At 49.4% G+C, this 24,435-nt stretch overlaps 1 protein-coding gene across 2 annotated transcripts in view; it reads right to left on the bottom strand.

Annotated features, from left to right (window-relative positions):
- Positions 1 to 2,069: 2,069 nt before the first annotated feature.
- The window catches only part of CLDN14 (claudin 14), a 58,310-nt gene continuing 35,944 nt past the window's right edge, over positions 2,070 to 24,435 (bottom strand). For both annotated transcript variants that reach the window (XM_045813527.2, XM_087861791.1), the window contains one exon: positions 2,070 to 3,179. In XM_045813527.2, coding sequence (XP_045669483.1) covers positions 2,419 to 3,132 — 714 coding nt within the window. In that variant the 5' untranslated portion in view covers positions 3,133 to 3,179 and the 3' untranslated portion in view covers positions 2,070 to 2,418. The remainder of the gene's footprint in view (positions 3,180 to 24,435) is intronic.

Below are 24,435 nucleotides of genomic sequence, written 5' to 3' on the forward strand. Positions count from 1 at the left end.
CTCTCCCTTCAGGCACATCCCGATCTCTTCCCTTTCCATCCTGCCACCTGGTCCACACCCACATCTCCTGATCTGGATTGTCGCCATTCATGCTATTCCCTCTGCCTGGCAGGGAGAAAGCAAGGAGGGACCAAGGCAGGGAAAAGCAGGGTGGCATTGTGGCCAAGCATGGGACTTGGGGCCAGGCACTGAGGGCGAAAATCCTGGCCCTGTCTTCAGTTTATCACTACAAAGTAATAGTTGTTATACAGATTGTGAGTGAGCCAGAGTTCTCAAATTGTTTCCATTTGGGGTGACAGTGGCTGACACGAAAGCAGAGTTCTCAGGGAGATGTCAGAGGCCTTTGATTTCAAGAGGCGAAACCTATGAAAGCAATCAGAGTGTGTTATCCAAGAGGGGACACTCGGGTGCTTTGAGTATGGGAGGGGCGTGGCTCCATCTCAGGAAGTGGCTTCCCAGAGAGAGACCGGGCTGGGGGCAAAGGGCTCACTGGACGTTTCCAGTGTCTGCTCACACAGGGCTGGGGAGGGCCTGGGACACGACGCGGAAGACTGTGGTGATGGATGGACGGGGGCCTGGGAGGAGCATCGGGAGGCCCTGGGCTGTGAAGGCGTCGGGGTTGGCAGTCAGTGGGTAACAGGGCATCCCCAAGGACTAAAGACCGGCCTTCACTCCTACTCCAGGGCCCCCTTTAGTGCTGGGACCCTGAGACATCCTAAAAGCAGGGGAGGGAACCAGAAAACATGGCTGGCTTTAGACCTCTCTGGATCAGAGCCAAACTTGGTCTGATGCCACTATTTGAGTGAACCTATTTGTCCCCTGCTTACCTGCCTGGCTTTGAATCCTGGGTCTTTTACTCACTGGCTCTGTGACCTTGGGCAAGTAACTAATCTCTTTGTGCTTTAATTTCCTCCTTTATAAAATGGGGTTAAGAAAAGCGTTTATCTCATTGGGTTCTCATGGATCTCACTGGGCCAAATTAGTAAGCAAAAATATGCTAGGTACATAGTAAGTACCCAATAAACTGTAAGCACTATTATTATTGGTCTTTCCCCTGAGCAGGAGGTAGGAACATATTTTATTTTGTAGTAACAGAATTCAAGAAATAATTTGAAAAAAAGTTATTATTTTTTTTTAATTTGTAATAGGCCTACTACCTAGAATGACTTCACCAGACACATTCTAGACCACGACCATCTGTCAGGCAGGGCTGACAGAATATCATTGTTTTTAGAAGATTTTATTTCCCTTCTTTATTGGTTCAGATTGATTTATTTGTATAATTTAAAGAGTAGGTTAAAATTACTTTTTTCATCCTACATGAATGATGACCCTCCTGGTCTAACTCCTTGGCCTGGATGGGATGGCAGATCCCAGAACTCTTAGCTTCTCTGTGGTCAGATTAAAGCTAAAAGGTACTGCACCCCCCCCTTCCAAACAGAGGTTGCGCCTGTTGCCTGGGGTCATAAGGTCAGCAAAAAGTAGTATAGAGCTGCTCCTTTAACCCCCACTCCTTCATGTTGGGAAGGTTTTCTTTTTGCCAGAACTCAGCAACAGGGTCGTTTAGGAGCTGTAACTGGTAAGGCCTCAAGGAACCAGAGGGTCTGACAGTGGACACACATTACTGCTGAGAGCCTCTGCCTGCAGGAGAAGCACATGGCGGTTGAGTTTCTCATCACCATCTCAATGGCCTGGTCTGAGGGCCAGGAGGACCCTGACAGGAGGGAGGAAGCACCTTTTGCTTTGTCTTTTTAATGCTGACTTTTGCTTCTTTACTAGTGGGGGCTACCAGTAGAAAACAACATTATCTTTACTGTGGGATTTAAGGCAATTATCTTCCCCCCTTGGAAGCCCTGTACTTCCTGCCCTGTCTCTGAGCTTAAGCTGGAGTGACTGTTTTTGGTGTGTGTGGCTCAAACAGCTTTTAGATGAATATCAGCCCGGCCCTCCTCTGATTTTCCCATCATGCGTGGGTTGGGGCCACTCCCAGAGTGTCCCCGTTGGGGCCCTGACAGTGTGCTGTGGTTGTGACCTCAGCAGACAAAACAGACTGGAAACGGAAACGGATACTGTCCATTTCATTAACAACCACATCCAAAAGGTTTATTCCTGTATTGCAAACAAACCCCACAGACCAAACTCCCAAGCTGCTTTTCATTCAGCTGTTATTAAATCACCCACATAAATACATATAATAAATAAAAAACCAGAAAGGATAAAGTCTTTGGTATATAGAGTTTTTCTCCCTTTCCCTTTTTTCCCCTCCTTCCCTGTGTTCTAAGCCCACTGCCTCGTGTTCATATTACTCCTCTGGCCACAGAAGTAGCCCAGAGCTCAGCTGTGTGCCGGGACCCGGCATCGGAGCGAGTCCGGGTCCTGCTGCGTCTGTGCGCTCGGGGTGGGACAGGCCCTGGGCACTCACACGTAGTCGTTCAGTCTGTACCCGCTGAGCGAGGCCGAGGTGGCCGAGGGGGCCCGGTTGTCCTTGAAGGCGGCGGGCGGCCGGTAGGCGGGTGCGGTGGTGGCCGCGGTGGCCCTGGGCTGGGCCTGGTAGGGCCTGGAGGGCCCCTCGTCCTGGCAGGAGAGGCAGAGCAGTGTGCCACCGATGAGCGACAGGGACGAGGAGATGAAGCCGAGGTACAGGGCCTGCCCGAGCTCGAACTTCATGCCGCTGGGCAGCAGCGGGTTGTAGAAGTTCTGCACCACGTCGTGGGTGGTCCAGGAGACGGCCACCATGCACAGCAGGCCGGCCAAGATGAAGAGCGCGCCGCCCAGCGCGGCGGACGTGGCCTTGGCGGGCGTGCCCTTGGCGCAGCGCGTGCACTTCATGCCCACCACGGCGCAGGCGCACGCCACGCCCGACAGCAGGCAGGAGATGACCATGAGCGCGCGGGCCGCCTGCAGGTCTCGCGGCAGCGCCAGCAGCGAGCGGTAGATCTGGCACTGGTAGATGCCCGTGCTGTGCCACACGCACTCCATCCACAGCCCCTTCAAGTAGGACACGGCCGTCAGGATGTTGGTGCCCACGTGCGCCGTGCGGCGCCAGTGCGGCAGGATGGTGGTGATGAGCGTGCCCACCAGGCCCAGGAAGCTGAGCAGGAAGCCCAGCAGCTGCACAGCCGTGCTGGCCATGGCCTCGCTGGCCGGCTGCCGGGCTCGCTCAGGCGCCCGCCGGAGTCCTAATGAAGCCGGGGGGCGGGGCAGGGAGAGAAAGGAAATGGGTTAAAGATTATCTTGATGCATTCATTTCTGCCACCGAAACTGAGTTTTCCATAGGCAGTTGGTATGACGATTAACATAGTTTTAAAAATAGTGTCTGCGACTTCATTGGGTGAACGAGTGAGCCACCCGGCTAAGACAGTTTTCCCCGGAAGGCCAGAAGGGGGACGGATGACGGCAGGAATCTGGCTGGCCTGCGCTTCCCAAGGACCCCGGGGAAGGGCAGTCCAGAGGCCCCCTTCTGATCTGGCAGCACTTAGCAAGCACGTGTGGAAAGTTCTACCTTATGTCGACCTGAAACACTTCTGCTGCATTTGAATCTCATTTCGTACCGTTTGGTCGGTAATCGCTTCAGTTGCTAAACCAACACAAGGACTGACCAGAGTTCAGGTACACACCTGTGTACCTGGGGCCTGTGACTTAGAAAATAGCCTCGGATTGCCCGTCAGGATGCAATGTCTTCTGAAAGTGGGTGACTTCCCTGTGCTCTCAGGAAGGGAGAGGTTTAGCACCCACAGGCAGGTCTGATGCTTTCTTCCAGAATCCTGGGGCTGGATGTGAACTTAGAGATTGCCCACTGATGCCAGTGGCCAGGAATGACCAAGGTCACCAGTGTCTGAGGTGCTGGAGCCAGGACCACAAATCAGCGACCACGGAGGAGGGGTGGGCTTGCTGCGAACCAGGTACTGCTACCCGTCTTTCAGAGAGACAGGAATGCAGAGCCATTTCAGAGGTTTAAAAAATTCTAACCATGGCAAAATCCAGCACACTTCTGGGGGGCAAGGACCCAGCACCTCTGTAGTGACAGACAAATAGGGGACACTTAGGAAAGATTAGAAGGGAGGAAGGAGAGAAGCAGGGGAAAGGACACGAGGAAGAGAGTAAGGGAGGAAAGAAGGTGGGCGGGCGAGCAGAAATACCCCAGTGGACCCCACGGCTCCTCTCTCTTGTCTGGGGCAGGGTACCAATCCATGTTGCCACCCCCACCCGCTGAGTGACTCAGGGTGTCTCTCTGGGCTCAGCTTCTTTCTCTAATATGAGGGAGCTAGACTCCATGGCCCCAAAATGTCTCCTGGTCCTGAAGAGAGAAAAGGGATGCTTCTCTGCTGATGACAGGTCACTTCAGCATCTGAACCAAGGAGGAACCCGGTAGGCAAAACCTGCTTCTTCGTTCATCTCAGTTAAGCGTGGGAAGGCTGCAGGGAGCAAACTGTGGGCTGGCAGAGCCTCTCTGCTCACTGCGACAGTCTTGAACCCTAGGATAGTCCCGGGCAAACCTGGACGGTTGGTTCCTCCAGGTAGCTCAGAGGCTGTGGACTTTTCCAGATGGCCTTTGAGAAGCTTCCAGGCCTGCCTGGAGGCTGTCCCCAGGGGCTGATGGCCATCCAGGCTGTCCCGGTCCAGGGCACTCTGAGCTCTTGCTTGTCAAGGTCAATCCTTAAGTACATGGATCTTCAAGAATGTGGCATAAAAGCTAAGCCTGCTTGACCCCATTAGTCTAGGGAAGAGGACCAGAAGTTTATTGGAGGTCTAAATATTTATGGAGAGCCATGACTGCTAATTTTAGAAACCATTAGGCTTCTATTTTTAAACTTGTACTAGAAGGATTTGCTAATTTAAGAAGTGGGTGTTAATGAGCCCCCAACTCCCAGCCACCAGCTCCCCCACCCCTTCCCTGTAGTTACCAGCAGCTGCTACTGGCATTAGGTCATAATTCAGCTTTCCTGCAACCACTTTTCACTTTGGGGCCGTTTGATGGAAAAACAACTTCAAATGAATGCATCTCCTTGGAAACCACATAAAACTCATCCCTGATACTCCGGAAGGATCTTGCCCAAGCATGCCTCCCAAGAGGGGCAGTGCATACAGGACTCAACGAGCCAGCCGTGTTGAAGGGCTGCAACTGGCTTCACCTATGGGCTACTCTTTTCCTGTAGACGTGTTTGTGCTTGTGGAAACATTTGCTAGAGGGATGTGAGTCCAAGACAAATATGGTTCTGAGAATCACGTTCCAAAAAGACCTTGACAGGCTGGGTGGGTGGGGCTGAGCATAACATGATAACGCATTCCAGGAATAAATGTTGGGTCTTGCATTTGGGGTTCACAAAGTCCCCAGAGCACACTCCTGAGTGGCTTAGTAGTGTGAGTGCGCAGGATTTAGGACGGTGTTTCTCAAGGAATGTTTCCGCAATGCTGTGTTTGCGGGACGTCTTGTGTGAGGATGTAGACGTCGGGGGTTTGAGAAGCTGGTAACTGCAGGCCTTCTCACCACTCCTAACACACAGGCGTGTGTTGTGAACCTCCCAGAAAAGTCTGCGTAGCATTTCCTAAACTTACTTGACTAGAGACAGCCTCTCTTGACTTTTCCAGGGAACAGCTTGAAGTTAAATCACTTTGGCAAGCAGACCGAGAGGAGAGAAGTCCCTTAAAAGTTTTATAGAGCAATGATGAGCTAGGATTGCAAAAACAAACCAAAACCAAACAATTTGACGTTCGGGAGTCTGAATGAGCGCAGATAGGAAGGCCAGCAGGATGTAGGATTTGCCCCCAGCAGAGTCTCAGAAAGCCCCAGGGCTATAAAGTAACAAGAAAATCCAGGAAGGGCAGCTGTGAAAAACACCAGGGCACTGTCGGCCCCTCAAGCTGGATCTGGTTTTATGAGCACCAGATCTGAAAGGTGAGGGGCTTTTTCCATATAAATTTTTATGTTGCTCCTTCCTCTGTTGTCTGTGAGATACATTTTTTTTTTAAAGAAAGAAAGAATTAAAGGAAAAAAAAAGCAGAAACTCTCAGCATTTGGTGGAGTCTCTCCATGGCATTCAACCTCCCAGCCTGCCGGGACCCCAGCTGTCTCCCAGTGGCCAGTGGGGACAGCCTGGCTAGGACAAGGGACTGAGGCATTTTTCACCCAGCCCCTGGCTCCTGCTTTTTTACGGTCCAGTAAAAGATGTTCTGGGTACATCTAGTTCATTCTTTATTTGGTGGAGTGTGAGCTCAGGTCTCCCCTGCCATCCAGACTGCCTGGAGGGGTGCAGGTGTGAGGCAGTAGGATGTTTGAGTCACACGATGTCCCTGTCCCTCAGAAGTCTCACCTTCGGCTACCTGGAGCTGTCACCTACCTCACCCCTCGAAAACTCAATCCCATAATGAGTAGCTCACCTACGGGCACACATGGCTGGCTGGCCCTTCCCCACCCACACTGCTAAAGGGTGTGTCAGACCTGGGGTGGTGGGGAAGGAGGACTCAAGCCAGGCATGTGGGAATTTCTTTACCCTGAATCCCCTGGACACTCCTGTCTAGGGGAAGAGTTGGAAGGTTCGGCCACTCAACCAATTTTCAGCTTTGGACTGGCCTGCAGTGGGAGCAGATTTAGAGCCATCTGGAAATGGGCCATCACACGCACGTCTGCCCCAAGGGCTCCTGACGTGGTGTTGGATCCATCGTGGAGACAGCATACAACCTGGTTTCTTAGAGCTTATCAAGGAAAAGGAAGAGCTGCCTTTAAAAGAAAATGGTCCTTGGAACTTTTAAGAATGCAGAGTTGTCTTGACTTTGATGTTCAGCAATTTAAGAAAATGTCTGATTCAAAACACCTGTCTGTTCTTCTTGTCACTCCAACTGGACGGGCTCTTCGTTGTTGCTTAGCAATTTCACAGATGCCACACCTTGGGAACTAAGAATAAACTCAAGGGAGATTTGGATTCCCCTTAATGAGATAAATCAGCAAAACTAACACGAGAAAAGAAATGACTTTTATGCCATATCCAAACGAAATAACTCCAACTAGTATTTCCTAAGTACATGTTGGACACTGTGTTTCTTATTAATGTGCAGAGCAAATGGATCTCTTCGCTAGAAGCTCAGGTGTACCCTGGAGGTACGATCAGAGTACATCCTCTTACACAAATATATCCGAATCATGAGAAAGTGATCAAGTAATATTTTGGAAAAACCATTTCGTATTCATTCAGGATGGGCCATACTGTGGAGTTTTTGGCTCTAAAAATGAAGTTTCCTTCATTACTGTTCCAAACGTTCTGTAACTCTCCTTGGGTTATTTTTCAGACTGGCGGGCATCTGTATTTTAAATTTATGAGGACTTCTCTGCCATCTACACATGTTGCAGACGAACTGCAGTCTTTCTGTGACAGCCAGAGACAGAATAATGGTATGACTAACTTACTGCTATCATGCTGGTTGGGGCTTGCTTGTGTCATTTATGGATATCAATGTGAAATATCTTGCCCACGTCATATAGACATGACAATTTATAGATTAAATTTTTCCCCTCTCTTTTGGATGACTAAAGAAAAATCTATTTTTCATAACAAGGACTGGTTTGGGGAGAAGCCTGTGTTAATACAAATGAAAACCATGGCTATGTGGTTAGATGCTTGTAGAGACCATTTTCAACTCAGCGAGGCTGAACAATCTATTGATTTAGTGAAAACTGCAAGTTTAACCACAGCCATAAAAATTCTCAACCGTTTCTCAGGAGGCACTATCTCTCTAATTTCCACTCACCAGATTTCATTAGAATCCATTACAAATACAGCAGATTACTATTTCTAAAATGACATTATCGAATTTCATTTAATAAAAGACGCTGCTGCCTTTGCATAGCTGTTTTTCCTGACAAGACAGTTGTCTAGATTTGCTATGTTGTTGTTTTTCATTTTTCAAGGTATACAAACCTGTTACACAAGACAAATACTAAAAAGTGTAGGGCGCCTGGGTGGCTCAGTCGGTTAAGTGTCTGACTCCTGGTTTTGGCCCAGGTCATGATCTCATAGGTCATGAGATTGAGCTGTGGGTTGGGCTCCGTGCCCAGTGGGAAGTCTGCTTGAGATTCTCTCCCTCCCCCCTCCCCTAACTTGTGTGCCTGTGCACTCTCTCTCAAACAAATAAATATTAAAAAAGTACAAAGACACAGATATTGTCTAAAGTGTTAAATGATGATTAGATGACTCATAGTTAAAATGTTCCAAGGGAAAGTTTTATATAAGGAATGTTACAGGCTGAATATGCCCCCCCCCAAGAAGATAATGTCGAAGTCCTGATATAATGTCTCAGAATGTGACTTTATTTGGAAATAAGGTTTGTTGCAGACATAATTAGTTAAGATGAGGTCATACTGGAGTAGGGTAGGCCCCTAAACCAATAAGACTAGTGTTCTTATAAAAAGATGGCCTTGTGAAGACACAGAGAAATAGGGAGGACACCAGGTGACAGAGGGGGCAGAGACTGCAATGATATATCCTCAAGCCAAGAAACGCTTAGATTTGCCAGCAACTCTCAGAAGCTGGGAGAGAGGCATGGAACAGAGTTTCCTTGCAGTCCTCAGAAAAAACCAAACCTGCTGACTCCTGTCTCCAGAATTGTAAGAGAATGAGTTTCTGTTTTTTTAAGCCACCCAGTTTGTACTTTGTTACAGCAGCCCTAGGAAATCAATACAGGGGACTAGCTGAATGGCAGCATGGGGAGTTGTAGAAAAAAAGCACTCATGTCTGAATATGAGAAATGGATCCTTCCCAGGACAGGCATTGAGCAAGTCTGATGACTTCACATTTGTCATGGAAAACAACAAGCCAGTAGTTAGCTGTATGTCCCAAAGTGTAGAGGACAGAATTTAAGGAGAGGTTAGAGAACACGGAGAAGGAAGAATTTAGAAGACTGTAGTTGGTGGAAACTCAAGAGCAAGTGCCAACTACAGTAAGTAACCCATACAGCAATCAAATAACAGCCTCTCCAGATTGGAAAAGTGTATGAATCCATTGATCCCAGGCTGCCAGGATTTCCTGTGGAAATCCAGTAAAGCTCAGTGGGACCTCTCTTTGGACTTAATGTCAAAACAGAAATGAAAACAAGCAACAGAACATTGTCCTAACTGGCTGGAAACCTCCATGAATAAGGTAACTCTTCTATGAATTTTGTAAGATTGTGAAACTGAACTGGGAATATATTGGAGTGATTAAAAATGTGGTATCAAATGAAAACATAGGACTGAGATTTATTAATGCTAAATAAAATATAGTTAAAATGATGTTGAATGTTCATTCTCTGTAAATTTAGCTTTTTGAGCCCAGGTGCACAGAAGCTGTTAGTTATTAATGCGAAGCATAAAAACAATCACAGCTAAATGCGCTGTTTGCAATATGCCAAACACATGCTAAGTGCTTCTGTTGGCATTAGCTTATATAATCCTTTAGGAAATCTGTGATGTGCGTGTTGTTGTGCTCCTTTACAGATAGGGAAACTGAGGTTTAGAGAGGTTAAGTAACTTGTCCAAGGTCACACCTGCACTGAATCTGGGAGACCAGTGGAGACTCCTGTGATCATCCAGATAGGCGATGCTAGCAGTGACAAAGGTGAGTGCTGAGAAGAGGTCGATGAGGCTGACAAGGGTGACCCTTGTTAGCTGTGGGGTGTGAGAGGCTGTGGCAAACACAGCCCCAGGGTTTCTGCTCAGGCAGCTTGAAGAATGCAGTTGCCATTTATTGAGAAGGTAAAGACAGTAGGAGGCGGGCAGATTTGTAGGGTGAAGGGCAGAAGAGAGTTTTGCTTTGAACATGTTGAGTCTGAGATGGCTATCACTGCCCAGGTGGGGACACCCGTGGTTAGATGTAGACGTGCAGGGTTCAGGAAGGAGACTGGAGTGGAGAAGGCCATTTGAGATACAACAGCAGAGACCTGGGATTAAGAGCATGAGACTGGATGAGAGCCACAGACAGGGAAGGGCAGGACCTGCCCAGGGACTCCAGGAACCCTCCAACATTGGAGACTGGGTGATGGGGAGGAGCCAGGGGCATGGGGCACAGGAGTGGCCACGAGGAGGAAGGCAGCCCAGAGTAGTGAGTGAGGACAGAGATCCACGCTGCAGAGAGTGATAGACCCTGTCAAGTCATCAGAAAAGTCAAGTAATCTGAGTACTGAGAAATGATTCTTGGAGTTAGCAACATGAAGGAAACTGCAGACCCTGGGAAGCACAGTTTCGGTGGAATGATTTTAATGGGTTCAAGAGAGGACCAGAAGGGGGCACATGAGCCCAGAACATTCTTTCGAGGACTTGGACAATCAAGTCCCCTCCCAGAACCCCCCAGAAGTTTGTTCTGACCACCCCAGTCCTCTTTTGGGGATCCCAGCCCCACCCGGGCATTCAGTCCGCCTCATGTTATTAATCTTGGCCAAAAAGTAACCCCGTAGGGCATTTATATTTTCCTGGATGGCCCCTGAAAACAAATCTGTCCTGGGCCCCAAAGAATAACACTGACATTGGTAAGGCTATGACTGGCTCAGCCCTTGGAGGGAGACCAGCGATACTTCCAGATACGTGCTTTTACAACGTTTAAGAAGTTTAGAATCAGTTGGGTCAGGTAGGAAATTTCAGATTGCATAAGTCTTCATAAAGGCCAAAGCCTCGCAGATGAAATCGTGCGCAGTGTTTCTAGCTTAGTCTGCAGACAGATACGAAGGCCACGTTGTGCGTTTTCCCCAAAGAGTATGTACGGGCCACCGTAGGTTACCTTTGCCTGTTCTCAGGACGGGCTACGTCATTTGCAGAAGCCAGTGCAAAATGAAAATGTGGGGCCCCTCGTTCAAAAATCATTAAGAATTTCAAGATGAATGAGATGCAAGCTAACGTGGCACATCAAACAAGCACGGGGCTCTCCTGAGGCTGGGGTCCTGCGGGACCTGGCAGCTTGCAGGCCCTGGAAGCCCGTCCTACTGGTTATGGGTAGAGCCAGGAACTGGACGTTGGGATTTTTCCTCCCTTAAACCCATGAGTACATCTCGTTGAGATGCTGAAGGGAACAGGAGACACTTTTGCAGTGTTCTGCAGAATAAAGAAGTATGGTTTCATATGTTTATTTTTTCGTCATTCAAGTGCAGCCCAGATGCCTCTGTAACTATCTGCCAGGGAGGAGCCTTTGGAAAACAAAGCTGTTGCTGGTCTCCTGTGCCCAAGAGCGGCCTCCAATGGAAACAGACCTGTCGTTCTAAATCTGTTTTCACTTTCCTCTTGTTCCAGGGAAGCTGTAGGTGTGCGTGGCATTGGGCGTGCAAGGCCAAGTCTAGGAAGGAAGAGCTAGCTGCCTCTGGGGGGCTTGCTTCTCGGAGACTCTGCTCCAAGCCCCCACACGCTGGCAGGGCCCCCAGCCCCTAGCGAGAAAAGCGGTGAGGTGCCCGAGTCCCAGCGACTCCTTGTTCCGTCCAGAGCCCCGCTGCACGGGAGCCCTCTGAGAGCAAGCCCCGGGCACCCTCCCAGCACACGCCCCCGGTGGAAAATTCCCGATGCGTTATTGCTGTTGGCAGCCCCGGGAGAAGCCTCTGGCCCTGGCGGCCCCTCGTCCCGCAAACAGTGTGAGGGATATGAAGATCACTGGAGGGAGGAATGTTTGAGTTTAAAAGCGCCAAGAATCACTCCTGAACTGGCAAGATGCACCGTCTGCATTTGAAAAAAAGACGTCAGAAGAAGCCGTGAAAACAGGCTCTTAGACTTCTTGTTCCGTGGGATGGAAGATATTCCCGGATGCAAGTGAGAGAATGATTTTTTAAAAACAAGAATTGACATTCAATTGTATTGATTTGTTATCTTAAAAAATTAAAATAACTGGAAAACAAATATTTATAGTAACATTTTCCTGGTACCAAAGGAAGAATCTGTGTTTCTTCCTTTTTTTTTCTTTTTTTAACAGGTTTCCCTGTAGATGCTTAAAAACACTGATCCCACTATAGATGTGGGTAAGTGAACCACAGTAACCGTAAGAGATCTTTGCAGATGGTGCCAGATAAGAATGGAGGCTGACTTCAAGTCTCACTAATTTGAGCAAACAGCTCAGCCTTACATGACTCACCTGGCTATCTACACCATAACAGCTGCTTCCCAGAACTGTCTAGAAGATGCTGAGATAATATATGTAAAAACCTGTAAGCGCTGTAAGGACGCCCAACGAATGCAAGGGCTGTGCTGCTGAAGATTTATCATGATTACGGCTAAATCCCTTCCCGACTCCATCCAAGCCAGCCCCGGACACCGGGCTGAGCCCAGACCTGGCGCTGAGTTGCCGGAGAACGTAGCCATGGGGCTCTTCTCTGGTTTCCCAAGACTTCAAAACTAAACCGAGCGATTAAAAGATTTTTGGACTTGAAAACGGCAGGAATTAAATCTCTCGGTGGGAATGTGCAGCCAAAAGCCAGTGTCCTGAGTGACTCCACGTTTGGGGACCCTCTCAGGGCACTAATCCCGGATCCCTTTCTACTTTGCCTGTGGCCCTCCCAGCAGGCCTTGGGAAGACCGCCCATCCTGGGAAGACCATGGCAGCTGTTGGGGGATGTGGGGTTCAAGGTAGTTGAAGGATTAGCTCATGGATCAGATTGCATGGAATTTCCCCCATTTTATCCTTATTAAGAGAGATCTATAACTTTCCTGCCCCTTCTCCCATGCCAGTGTGTGTGTGTGGGGGGGGGGCGGGGAAGGGTATGGGGTGCGGGGAGGATAAGGCTCCCACGTCTGGAAATTCTGCACACCCCGCCTGGCCTTCTTTGCAGGAGAAACAAGCCAGTCACAGTGCAAAGGGTCAGGGTCAGTGAGCTCAAAGTGAGGTCACCTGGAAAACACTCAACAGATTTAGTCCTTGCCCCCAGACCAGGGCCAGCCAGTGATGAAAGAGTTCTGCCCAAACACTCAGGAATGGGGTCTTGACCTTCCTGGCTCATTAGGAACCCAGCTGCCCTCACACCCGGCTGCTGGGGTCCCCCTAGGAGTCCCCAGGCCCCCTGCAGCTGCCTTTCTACGGGGGATCTTGACTGTCACCTGGAGAACACTTGCCTGCCCATGGCTCTGGTCAGCAGGGCCTCACAGCCCCGAGACAAATGACTGTCAACCCCAAACCCACCCGACTCATAGCCTCACACCCCAAACTCACATGCAGAGGCCCTGAGTCCCATCCGCTTCATCAGGTCCCTCGCCAGTGGGGCTGCTCCAGACCCTGGCTGGGGGCCAGCCTGTGTGAAACAAGGATTCCTCAGGGAAGCTGCCGCCCTCCTGTCTTCCCTCTTCCACCGACTAGGAGCTTCAAGGCCAGAGTATTTGAGAGAAAAGTATTACCTTGCCCTTTGAGAAGGGCCTGCGTGGGCACATGTGTTATCGGTTGAATGGTTAACTGCCCTGTGCACGATATCAGGCAGCCGGGCCAAGGCAGACATTCAGGACCAACCGGAAATGTCATTTCTGCACTTTGGAAAAGTGCCTGATACATCTGCACATAGTCATCTCCTCCCTAAAACGCCGTCTGGTGACTCTCCAGGGCTGCCAGGATAAAGCCTTGACTGCCCAGCCCAGCGCCGAGGGCTGTCCCCTGTCAGCCCAGCCCACCTGCCCATGCTCCCTGCACTGGGCCCATTGGCTGTTCCCTCCTCGCCTGTGTCCTCACTCATGACTCCCCTGCGAACAGCCTGATTCCTGACGAGGATCCCTTCCTGTAGCCCGGACCACCCACCCTCCCCTGGGCTGGTCACCTGGCCGTTATCTCCACACTGATTGGGACTTTTATCAAATTGAGCAACTCAGGAGTTTCTCAACTTGCAAGCTGCTATGCTCTGGACACAAGCCATTGAATTTTGACCAACATGCAACCGTGTTTTATTTTTTCAGCTACAGTTGCATATATGGTCAGTTAGGTGATATCTGCTGGTAGAGTATGGAAGTGGGTGGGTCGTGAGGCACGATGTGGAAGGAGGGACGATTTGCTACGAGTTGGAGATAAGGGACAAGGTGAAAGGTGAAGCCAATGGCAAAAGAAGGTGGCTCTCTGGGGATGTATGAGAAGCTTGCCTGGAGAGCCCGATAGGACTGGGCATAGCTCTGAAAGGTAGGACAGCACCCAAGGGTGGCCGAGGGAATGGGGCTGTGCTGGGAACGCCTCCAGCACATTCGGGGCATGCTGGGATACAGAATTGCTGAGAGCCATGATTTAACTTGACTCATGTGTCTGTCCCTTTCTCACTGATTCCATCGCCATGCTCCAAGGGCGGGGATTTGGGCTTCTGTGTTCTCTTCACTGCAGTCCTTGATCTGCATGACTTTGGTTGGTGCTTAAGGACAATGAAGGAGCTCATGGGGGGTGGGGGGGGGCAAGCAGCTCTGGGCAGGGACCAGAATCTGGCCTCTGTATCACTGGCAATGGGAATGTGATGGAGGAGGGGGTGTCTTGTTGAAGTCCTGGGAGCTTGGAGCAGTTCAGAAGTGTCTGTTAGACATGACAGATTGAGGACTGACCCACAACCAAATCCACAGAGCTTCTTTTTTAAATGTCTTCTCTAGAAGTAACTGTTGTAAACAAAATCGTCTTTGGTTCAGAGCCATTACAGGTCCAGAGCCTCTTCTATTCAGTAAATACCATCTATAGTAAAATGCACCTGAGTGATCTGTAATTTTATGCTGGGAATTTGGGGGGATGATTTTTATACTTTTGTCTTTGGGGGTGATTTGGCTACAAGTAATACATTTAATTTACAACTGCCTTTGATTTCTTGGCACTGATTGTGTACTTGGGGGAATCCTGCAGAGATAGACAAAATACGAACCCCAAATAGTTTTAAAAGATTATGATATTTTTATAAATACTGCATTTAACCATGAACAAAGTGGACATAATGTTATGTTTTGTAGACTTTTGTTAAACCTGTATTAATCTTGATTTTCTCTGGAACAATTCATTCCCGTTCTGGGCTGAAGTGTGAAAGCTCCCAGGCCCATGGCCCTGGCCTGTGGCTCTGATGGACAAATGAGCCTTTCCTGGGCCAGAGGGTGAAGACACAGGTTCATCAAATATTGATCAGTTGATTGATTGATTGAACTCCAGCATATGTGAGCAACAGGGTGCTTGGTGAGCAAGACAGGCTCCTGCCCCCTTCAGAGTGTGGGGTGCAGGCACAGAGAGCCAGCTGCACGAGGGACAATCGGCAGACAGGGAGGTTAGGCTTGGGGGCTCGAGCTCTCCTTTCCCCCCCGGGACCCTCGTCCTCCTTTCTCCTACCTGCCATCAAAGTCCACCCTTGCGCCCTTTTTAAGCTCTCAGGTGCGAATGACTCATAATAGCTTAACATCCTATCCACCCAGGAGGTATTTTTAAGTCTAAAGGATAAAGATTTAATAGTGAAATTTAAAACACCAATCAGGGTACAAAGGATGATTGGGAAGAAGAAGGTCTTGAGCATTTTCTAATACCCCTAAAATTATTGAATTACGGTGACTTCTGTCCTTGTGGATATGATAGAAACTAGTAGATACTTCAGGTTAGATGGATGGACAGATGCATGGATGGATGGATGGATGGATGGACGGATGGACAGACGGATGGATGAATATATCACCTTTATTCTCTCAGTTGGTGTTTGAAGCTTGATTCATTTTCTGATTTCTCACAGAGCTGGGCTAGGGTCTGACACGCATTAGGAAGTTGGTAAAAAGTCTGTTGAACAAACAATTTAATGAAAGGGAGGGTAGAGATGCAGTGGCCTGTGGTTTGGGGTTACTGTTTTGGGCTCCTTTTTTTTTTTCAGTTTTATTTATTTATTTATTTATTATTTTTTATAATAATTTTTTATTATGTTATGTTAGTCACCATACAGTACATCCCAAGTTTTTTATGTTAAGTTCCATGATTCATTTGGGCTCCTTTTGATTTGAGTTACACACAACAGGCAACTTGGGTCTGCAGTTAGTGGACTCTTAGCTCTCTTCTTGGGGTAAAGGCCATTGCAAAGCTTGGCCTTGCTCAATTTATTGACAGCATATCCAGTCGAAGCCACTAGACTCCCATGGAAACCCTTGTTCAGATTTCATTTTAACTTGGCAGAGGTCTGACCTTGGTGGATTCCTCGTATTAGTAATAATAATAAAATGATACTGAGCACTAACATAGCACTCGTGTGCTAGTTGTGGTTTTAAGCACATTACATATATTTGCTAACTTAACCCTTCAAATAGCCCTTTGCTTGAGCCACTACTATTAACACCATTTTATGGATGGGGAAATGCAGGCTCCAAGAAGATAAATGACCGGCCCAAGGTCATCCAGCTCTAAGTGGCAGAGGCAGGACTTGAACCCAGGCAGATTGGCCTCAGCGTCGGGGCTCCTATCACTGTATAAATCACATCCCCGAAATCAGCTGGCAGCTGCCAGGCTCCTGCCGCTGAAGGAGAGTGTTTGCTGCTCCTTCACAGAGAGGGCTGGTTTGGGGTCCTGGCGTTGATGATGGTGTGATCTGTGGAGGGACTGGCTTGGTGGAGGGGGCTCCTTCCCTGCCTGCTGTTGACTCAGGCATGAAGAGGAGCCAAACTGCCACAAAGAAACTACCAGCCTCACAGCCATCCCCACCCGACAGTGGGCTGAGGGGGCAGGGACAGGTGCGCATCCGTGTATCCATCAGAGGATCAAGCAGTCTGGTCTCTTTACTGGGGATGACAGGGGACTTGCTGGCCCGTCACCGGGCACGCCAGACCATCTATTTAGGGAAATACCCTGACACTACCCCAAGACAAATGAGACAGGAGCGGGGGGTAAGAATCTGATCATTTCAGTATAAATGTCCATTCGGGTCTGGATCGGAAAACCCCATATTTTTGGGTTTAAGATCATACTTTTCTGACATGAAGAGTGAACTGCAAAATCAGACGGGAGGATTGTTACGTTTTCACCAAGTAAGCAGCCTTAACACTTTGTCAGTGTATTAGTTTCCTGGAGCTGCTGTAACAACGTACCACCAATTGGGTGGCTTAAGACAACAGAAAGTTATTCTCTCAGTTCTGGAGGGGTCCAAAATCAAGGGGCCAGCAGGGCCATGCTCTCTCTGAGTGTCTAGGTAGGATCCCTCGTTGTCTCTCCCAGCTTCCGGGGGTGCCTCCCAACCCTCAGCCCTCCTGTGCCTGAAGTGTGCATTACTCCCATCTCTGCTTCTGTCTTCACATGGCTTCTTCCTTCTGTGTCCCTCTCTTCGCATGGCATTTTCCTCTTATGAGGACACCAGGCATACTGAATGAGGGCCCAATGACCTCCTCTTAACTCCATCTGCAAAGACCCTATTTCCAAATAAGGTCACCTTCACAGCACCAGTTAGGACTTGAACATATCTTTTTTGGGGACAGAATTCAACCCATCACAGCTGGTGATATCTGTGGCTCACCAGTTACTTACTACTGTTTCTATTATGTGGAGTGAGACTGTGGTTTTCATTAGGACCAGGAAATCTTGGCTGGCAATGCTGATACTTGAGTACAGGTTAAATCGATAGAGCAGAAGATGCCGTATCAGTCAAGTTCATTTCCAAATACAGAGCAAAAGCAAGATGCCTTCCTAATCTTATGCTTTTCTTTGTTTTCTGAGGCTTCCCCCTTGGCTGCCTCATCCTGAGTTAAATGACAACAAAGTGACAATGAAACCGAGTAATTATCTGGAAGCCCTGCAGCCTCGTGGGGGAGAACCCCTCATTTTCCCATCAACCATGAATCACAACATTTGCCCATTTCTTGAAAGAATCCCTCAGAAATAGCTAGGGTTAATAGTGCTTCATAGTTTACCTAGAAAGAGCATCAGAAAGAATTTTTCTTAGTGGGGACACTTCCAAGTAGAGAATAGACAAGTGAACTGACGGCAAATGTATTTAGTGGGGAAGACCACAGGGAAATGAATTAAATAGGATCCTGTTTATGCTTTTATCCTGGAAGACGAGGTCGATTTTAGTTCAAGCAGGGCTTCTGTGGTGCTGTGTGGACATAAATACGTTGGCTAATGCTGGTCGCTTGGTATGAAATGGGAAGTTCCTGAAATTTGAACAACACACCTGTGAGACAGGACCTCCCTTGTATTTATCTGGTACCCATAATGCATCTGATGCCATCTCAGCGGTACACATTTCCACATGATCCTGTGTTTGCTAACGGCTCTTTCGTACTCTGGACACAGGAAGATTTAACCTGTTGCATGAGCTAGATACCAGGAACTTCACAGCCAGAGTGCGCAGAGATCGTCTGATACGTAGTGACCACCAAAGAATTATGTCTTAAATATTAAGAGGCCACAAGGATGGAAATTGGAAACTCGCACAGACATTTGTACACCCAAGTTCATAGCAGCATTAGTCACCGTAGCCAAAAGGTGGAAAGAGCCCAGATATCCACTGACAGATGAATGGATAAGCAAAACGAGGTCTCTCCATACAGTGGAGAATTACTTAGCCTTAGAGAGGAATCAAATTATGGCACGCTACAACATGGGTGACCTTGGAGACATTACGCTCAGTGAAATAAACCAGTCACAGGAGTCAAATATTACATGATTCTACTTATAGAAGGTCCCTAGAAGGGGGCGCCTGGGTGGCACAGCGGTTAAGCGTCTGCCTTCGGCTCAGGGCGTGATCCCGGCATTGTGGGATCGAGCCCCACATTAGACTCTTCCACTATGAGCCTGCTTCTTCCTCTCCCACTCCCCCTGCTTGTGTTCCCTCTCTCGCTGGCTGTCTCTATCTCTGTCGAATAAATAAATAAAATCTTAAAAAAAAAAAAAAAAAAAAGAAGGTCCCTAGAGGAGTCTGATTCAGAGACAAAAAGTAGCATGGTGGTACCGCGGAGGGGAAATGGGGAGCTAGTGTTTAATGGGGACAGAGTTTCTGTTTGGGATGCGGAACAAGTTCTGGAGACGGTTCGTGGGGATAGTTGCCTAACAATGTGAATGTACTTAATGCCACTGAACTGTACCCTTAAAAGTGATTAAAATGGTCAGTGTGATGTGTATTTCCCACAGTAGAAGCCATGTGCGTACCCGCAAAGAAGCTGTGTGCCTTACGTCAGCCGTTCTGAGTGCCCCCCCCCCCGTGTGGTCTTGCAGTAGTTTGTTAGTTTATGTGAAAGGAATTTCATTGGAATAAATGTTCTCAGGTATTAAGCGAGACAACACTGTCCTCTTATCTCTATTCTGGATAATTCTGAGAGCCAAATACCAAATCCAGACCCTGACCCTCCCACCCGGGAGGACAGAGGACTATCAGAGGATTTAAGGCCGGTAAACAGTGGCCTTCCTGCAGTGAGCCCTCCCTTCCTCAAGGGGGCACTGTGGGAAGGCCTACTCACCCTGGCTCAGGTGGGTGGCTACCATGGGAAGAGGCGGCCATGGAGCTCATTGCAGGACCTGGTGGGCAGCGCAGTGCCGGGCGGGACCCGCGAAGACGGCCGGGTCATGCACCTGCCATTCTGAACAAAGACCTTGCCTGCCCTGGACTCCTCCTAATTGCTACCCGCTCCACGCGCAGACGGTTTGCTGATGCTGGGTGCCACACCTCTGGGTTTCCGAGTGCTTGCACGCGGACTATTATCTAACCCTACAGACGGCTCTGTGAGGCATCTGTTATCAAGCTTAGGCATCTTGTCCAGCCCTCACAGCTGGTCATAGAAAAATCTGGGCCTCCAACCCAAGCTTACGTTCCTTCCTCCGCAGGCTGCCAGCCTGGAGTCACCAGCCCTCCCTCAGGCCATCGGAAAAGGCAGCTGTGATGAGCAAAGTGGGTTCAGGGTGGAGCTCTGCAGGCGGGCACTGAACACTCCATCAAGATTTGTTGAGTGAACAAGAACCGGCCTCAAGCCCGATTTTCAGAAAGGCCTTGCTCTCCGTTGCAATCCTGGCTTACGTTCATTGCCGCTGAGCGGCCAGCATGGCTTTGCTGGGTCCCAGCTTGAAACCCTTTCAAAATATCTCAGTTGCCACGGATCAGGCAGCATGGGGATGAGAAAATCAGGCTCTCAAGACACACTCAGACACCATTAGCCCTTTTCCAAAGGGACAGGAATACTCTCAATATTCGGTTTGATAAGCGCAGAGTGACCTTTGTTTGTGCCCTGATGGACTCACGATCTCCTTTCTAAAGTTTGTGCCCTAAAACGAGGCACTTGAATCTCTACCTTCAGCTCTTAATAGTCCAGAATCTCCCTTCCTGACCAGAGTCTTCTTCCATAAAGAGGTTAACCAGAAAACAAGAAACAACACACAAATCTTGCAAAAGCAGAGCAGCGAGGAATGTAATACGTTTCAGAGAGTCAACGAAAATAAGAGCCCGATGTCAAACTTAACACCATCATTTTAATTTCCAAGAGCTTTTGGGTTTTTCATGTTGGTTTCACGGAAATTTATGTTTGTGGAGAACACTGTATTTGCTACAGGATCTTGCTGTGTTCATTTAGGCCGGTAATAAAAACCATCTGCCTGAAATCCTTTTTGGAACAAGAAAGGGTATAAACAAATAGGCAAATGGGCATAAATGACCATGGGCAGGGGGGCTGTTTCAGAAAGGGGGAGTGTGGGTGAGCCTGAAGCAAACGCAGCAGGCCAAGATTTGCAGGAACTGCCACCTTTGGAAGGCATGTGTGAGGCTATTATGAAAACCCGTACAGCTTGCAAATAAGTTTGGTACATTTTGGGAGAACGGACAGGCACCTTTCTCTTCCTGAACACTCACTCTGTGCTTGGGCTTTCACCACCAAAGTGAGAACAATATTAGGAAGCATTGACCCATGAGTCCCTGTAGTGGGCTGCATAGTGTCCTCCCACCCCAAAACTCATGTCCACCTGGAACCTTATTTGTGACCTTATTTGGAGGCAAGGTCTTTGTAGATGTAATTAAGATGAGGTCATAGTAGATTAGGGTGGGCCCTGAATCTAATGGCTGATGTCCCTGTAAGAGCAGAAGAGAAACACAGGAGAGAAGAAGGCCATGTAAAGACGAGGCAGAGATTGGGGTGGTTCAGCCACAAACCAAGGAATGCCAAGGGGTGCCAAGAGCCTCCAGAGGCTGGAAGAGCTAAAAAAAGAGTCCTCCCCTCCAACCTTTGGAGCCGGCAGGGAACATGGCCCTGATGACATCTTGATTTCATTCTTCTGGCCTCCAGAACTGTGAGAGAATCAAGGTCTGTTGGTTGGGGCCTCCTGGTTTGTGATGATTTATTATGACAGTTCCAGAAAAGGCATACAGCCCCCCTTTCTGCTGGGAGCTGTTTAGGCTGGGAGAGATGGGGGATATTAGAACCAGGAAGAACTTGGTTAGATTCTTGGCGCTTGAGTTAGAAGCTGAGGTCCAGGAGTAGGAAGAACTGATCTTGAAAGAATCCACATTGAGCCAGTTTTTTGGTTAGCTGGTTTGTTTCTTGCTACCTGAGAGGAGACCACTGGATGGCCACGAGATGCTCCTGGGCCCCAAGGAGGAAAGAAGGCAGCTCTAAAGCAAGCAGGTGGTGAGAGGCTCTGCCCCATCCTCCTGGTCTCAGGGCCTGCTCCACAGAGTGCTGGGGCACCCTAGGAGTCCCAGCTGAGTTGGAGGGTCTGTGGGTAGAGAGGGCTGCTCTTCTGGAAGGCAGGGCATGGAGAAGAACTAGCAAGAAAGACTACGTTTTTTGCTTCAGATATTCAGTATAGGTTTTTATGTTCTCAGCAAGACAATGTTCTCAAAAGTCAGGCATTGATGGGCGAGAAATAATTTTCTAAATTCCTTTAGCTCCTATCACCATATAAAGATCGAGGCCTAGAGATTCCATCTCTGAAGTTCTTATCATCTAGAAAATTCGGGACATTGCATGCACGTTTCTGCCCTCAGGAACAGGGGCAGCTCAGTTCCTTCCAGGCCTGGTGGACAAGGAGGAGAAGGGAGACCAAGGAAGTGGAAGCTGGTGGTCACATACTTGCCCCAATCTCCCCCAAATTGAATGTTCTGGGGGGAGCCCAAAGAAAATGGGCTCTTCTTCTGCTCCCTGTTTGGATCCTTGGAGGGGATAACCCCATCCCAACATGGGAATGCACTGGTGTCCGGGAGCACAACGTGGTCACGGGACGGTACGATGAGTGAGCTCGACTCAGGTTCCTGGCTCCCTTCATCTCCTCTGAGGCCTGGACATGACCCAGGGATCCTCACTGTCCCCAGAGCAGGTACAGCATGGAGCCAAAAGCCTCGCTGGGAGCCAATGGCTGCAAGGAGCCCCCCTTGGCCAGGGATGGAGTGGGCATCCCCCCAGATGTTGGGGGATTTCCAAAGTGGCTTGGTCATACATGAGAGCCCCTAAACCTCATCCCTTAGTCCCTTGACATCAGCTGGATGCCCAGAAGGCAGACCCAGCCCATGTTTCCCTGAGTGGGTGCCTGCCAGTACCAGGACCAGCACAGCTTCCTGGTAGAAGAGGCCAGTGCAGGACTGGATGGGAGATCTATCACCTCCGCATGGGGACTGTGAGCTTCCTTGGGCACTGGCTGCCATCTTGGTATGAGGTGAACCCTCCTGAAGCCTGTCTCCCTCCAAGGTGATTGTTTCAACCAGAAAGGGTGAAGGTAATACTGATGACAAATTAAAGTCCCCTCTGCTACCCACAGGACAAGGGCTCAGAAGGGAGAGGACTAAAGAAGCTTCATGGTCTCCCACACCGGAGTGGTGGACGTGACCCTGAGCCCTCACCACCTTGGCACGGAAGGGCAACAGTCATGTGCTGAACTGTGTCCTTTCCCAAATTCCTCTGTTGAAGTCCTAGCCCCCAAGACCTCAGAATGTGACTATATCTGGAGACAGCGCCTTTAATGAGGTAAATAAGGCAAAATGAAGTCATATGGGTGGGCTCTGATCCAATCTGGCGGGTGTCCTTAGCCAAAAAGGAGACACGGAGAGAAGACCATGTGAAGCCAGGGGCAGAGACCGGACTGGTGCAGCCATAAGCCAAGGAATACCCAGGGCTGCTGCAATGGCCACGGCCTGGAAGAGGCAGGGAAGGATCCCTAGAGCCTTCAGAGAGAGGACGGCCCTGCTGACAACTTAATTTGGGACTTCTAGCCTCCATTGTGAGAGAATAAATTTCAGTTGTTTTAGATCACCCAATCTGTGGCACTTTGTTCCAGCAGTCCTAGGAAGCTAAAAAAACCCATGTCATCAAAATTGAGGTTTCTGAAAGATGGTGCTCAATCTAAGTGGGTTAAAAAGCCTTTCTCCTGAGGGCAGATTCCTCCCAATTTAGCACAGCGCGGGGAATCTCCAAGAAGCACGCCCTGCTGCGGGTTCAGTTCCGCCCTAAGTCACCGGGTCTGGAGCCCTAGGGGCAAATGCTCACCAGTCCAGCAGGCCTCGCTCCCACCGCTCCCATGCTCCCACCGCTGGAGGAGCAAGCTGGGGAAGGCAGGGAGGGAGGAAGGGAGGAAGGGAGGAAAGGGACGCAGGGCGCACAGGCTTTCTTGGCTTCCCAGAAGGAAGCCGCTCCGAGTCTGTTTTCTTTTCTCTTCCATCAGACTGATCTTTCGTATCTCCAATAACTCCTATCTTTCACCAAACTCAAGCAGGCCCGGCAAGAGCTGTGAAAGTACCTGACTTCAAAGCCTTCCCATAAATCATCTTAAAGGCCTGCCCTAAGCCCAGGGAAGCCGGAACGAGGCCGAGAAATCACTCCTTATTTCATCGCCGTGTAACCGAGACTTTGTTCCCCCGTGCAGGTCACATCTGTCACCTTCACTGCCGCCACCAGGGTCCCCACACCTCCAGACACCTGCATTAGCCACCCTGCAAGGGCTGAGTTACGAGCCACGTCCCAGATCTGCAGCCAGCGGCTTCCCTGTTATTCCAGGGGCGCGATCGCCGGGGTGGCCTCGAGAGGCTTGCGGTTTCATTTCCTTCACACTTTCTGGGTAGCATTGAAGGGAACGGAGGGACGTGATGGTGCTCCGCGGTGGTTAATCTTTGGTCTCAACCCCTGGCCGTGACACTGTTGACAAGGGGGGATGGCTTTGTGCGCCGGGACAGTAAGGTGGGAGCACCTTTAGCAGAGTCCTTGAGCTCCAAGGAAGAGAGGAGCAAAGGATCCTTGGTTCTGGAGTGGGGCCAGGCTTGCTGCGCCCACCGGTGCCCCACTGGCTTTGTGCAAATGGGGGTCTCCTGGGAGCTGAAACCCAACCAGGGCTCCGCTGGCCAAGCCTCATTCCCTGCCCCGGGGTCACGTCCTTTCCTCCTAAGTGGCTCGCTCAGCACTGAAATTTTTTTAACTCAGCCACTCAGATAGGGGTGTCCTTCTGCAATCCAGCCCTCTGGGTGAAGCAGCTTTTTTTTTTTTTTTTTTTTTTTTTAACCGATTTGCAGTTTCAGCGTGCAGGAGCTGCCCTGATCTGAGAAGAGCAGCCTTCGTGTGGTTGCTTTTAGGAAATTTCA

Source organism: Ursus americanus, chromosome 4 (genome assembly GCF_024610735.1).
Source record: "Ursus americanus isolate L20-20 chromosome 4, mUrsAme1.1.p, whole genome shotgun sequence".
Taxonomy (NCBI): Eukaryota; Metazoa; Chordata; class Mammalia; order Carnivora; family Ursidae; genus Ursus; species Ursus americanus.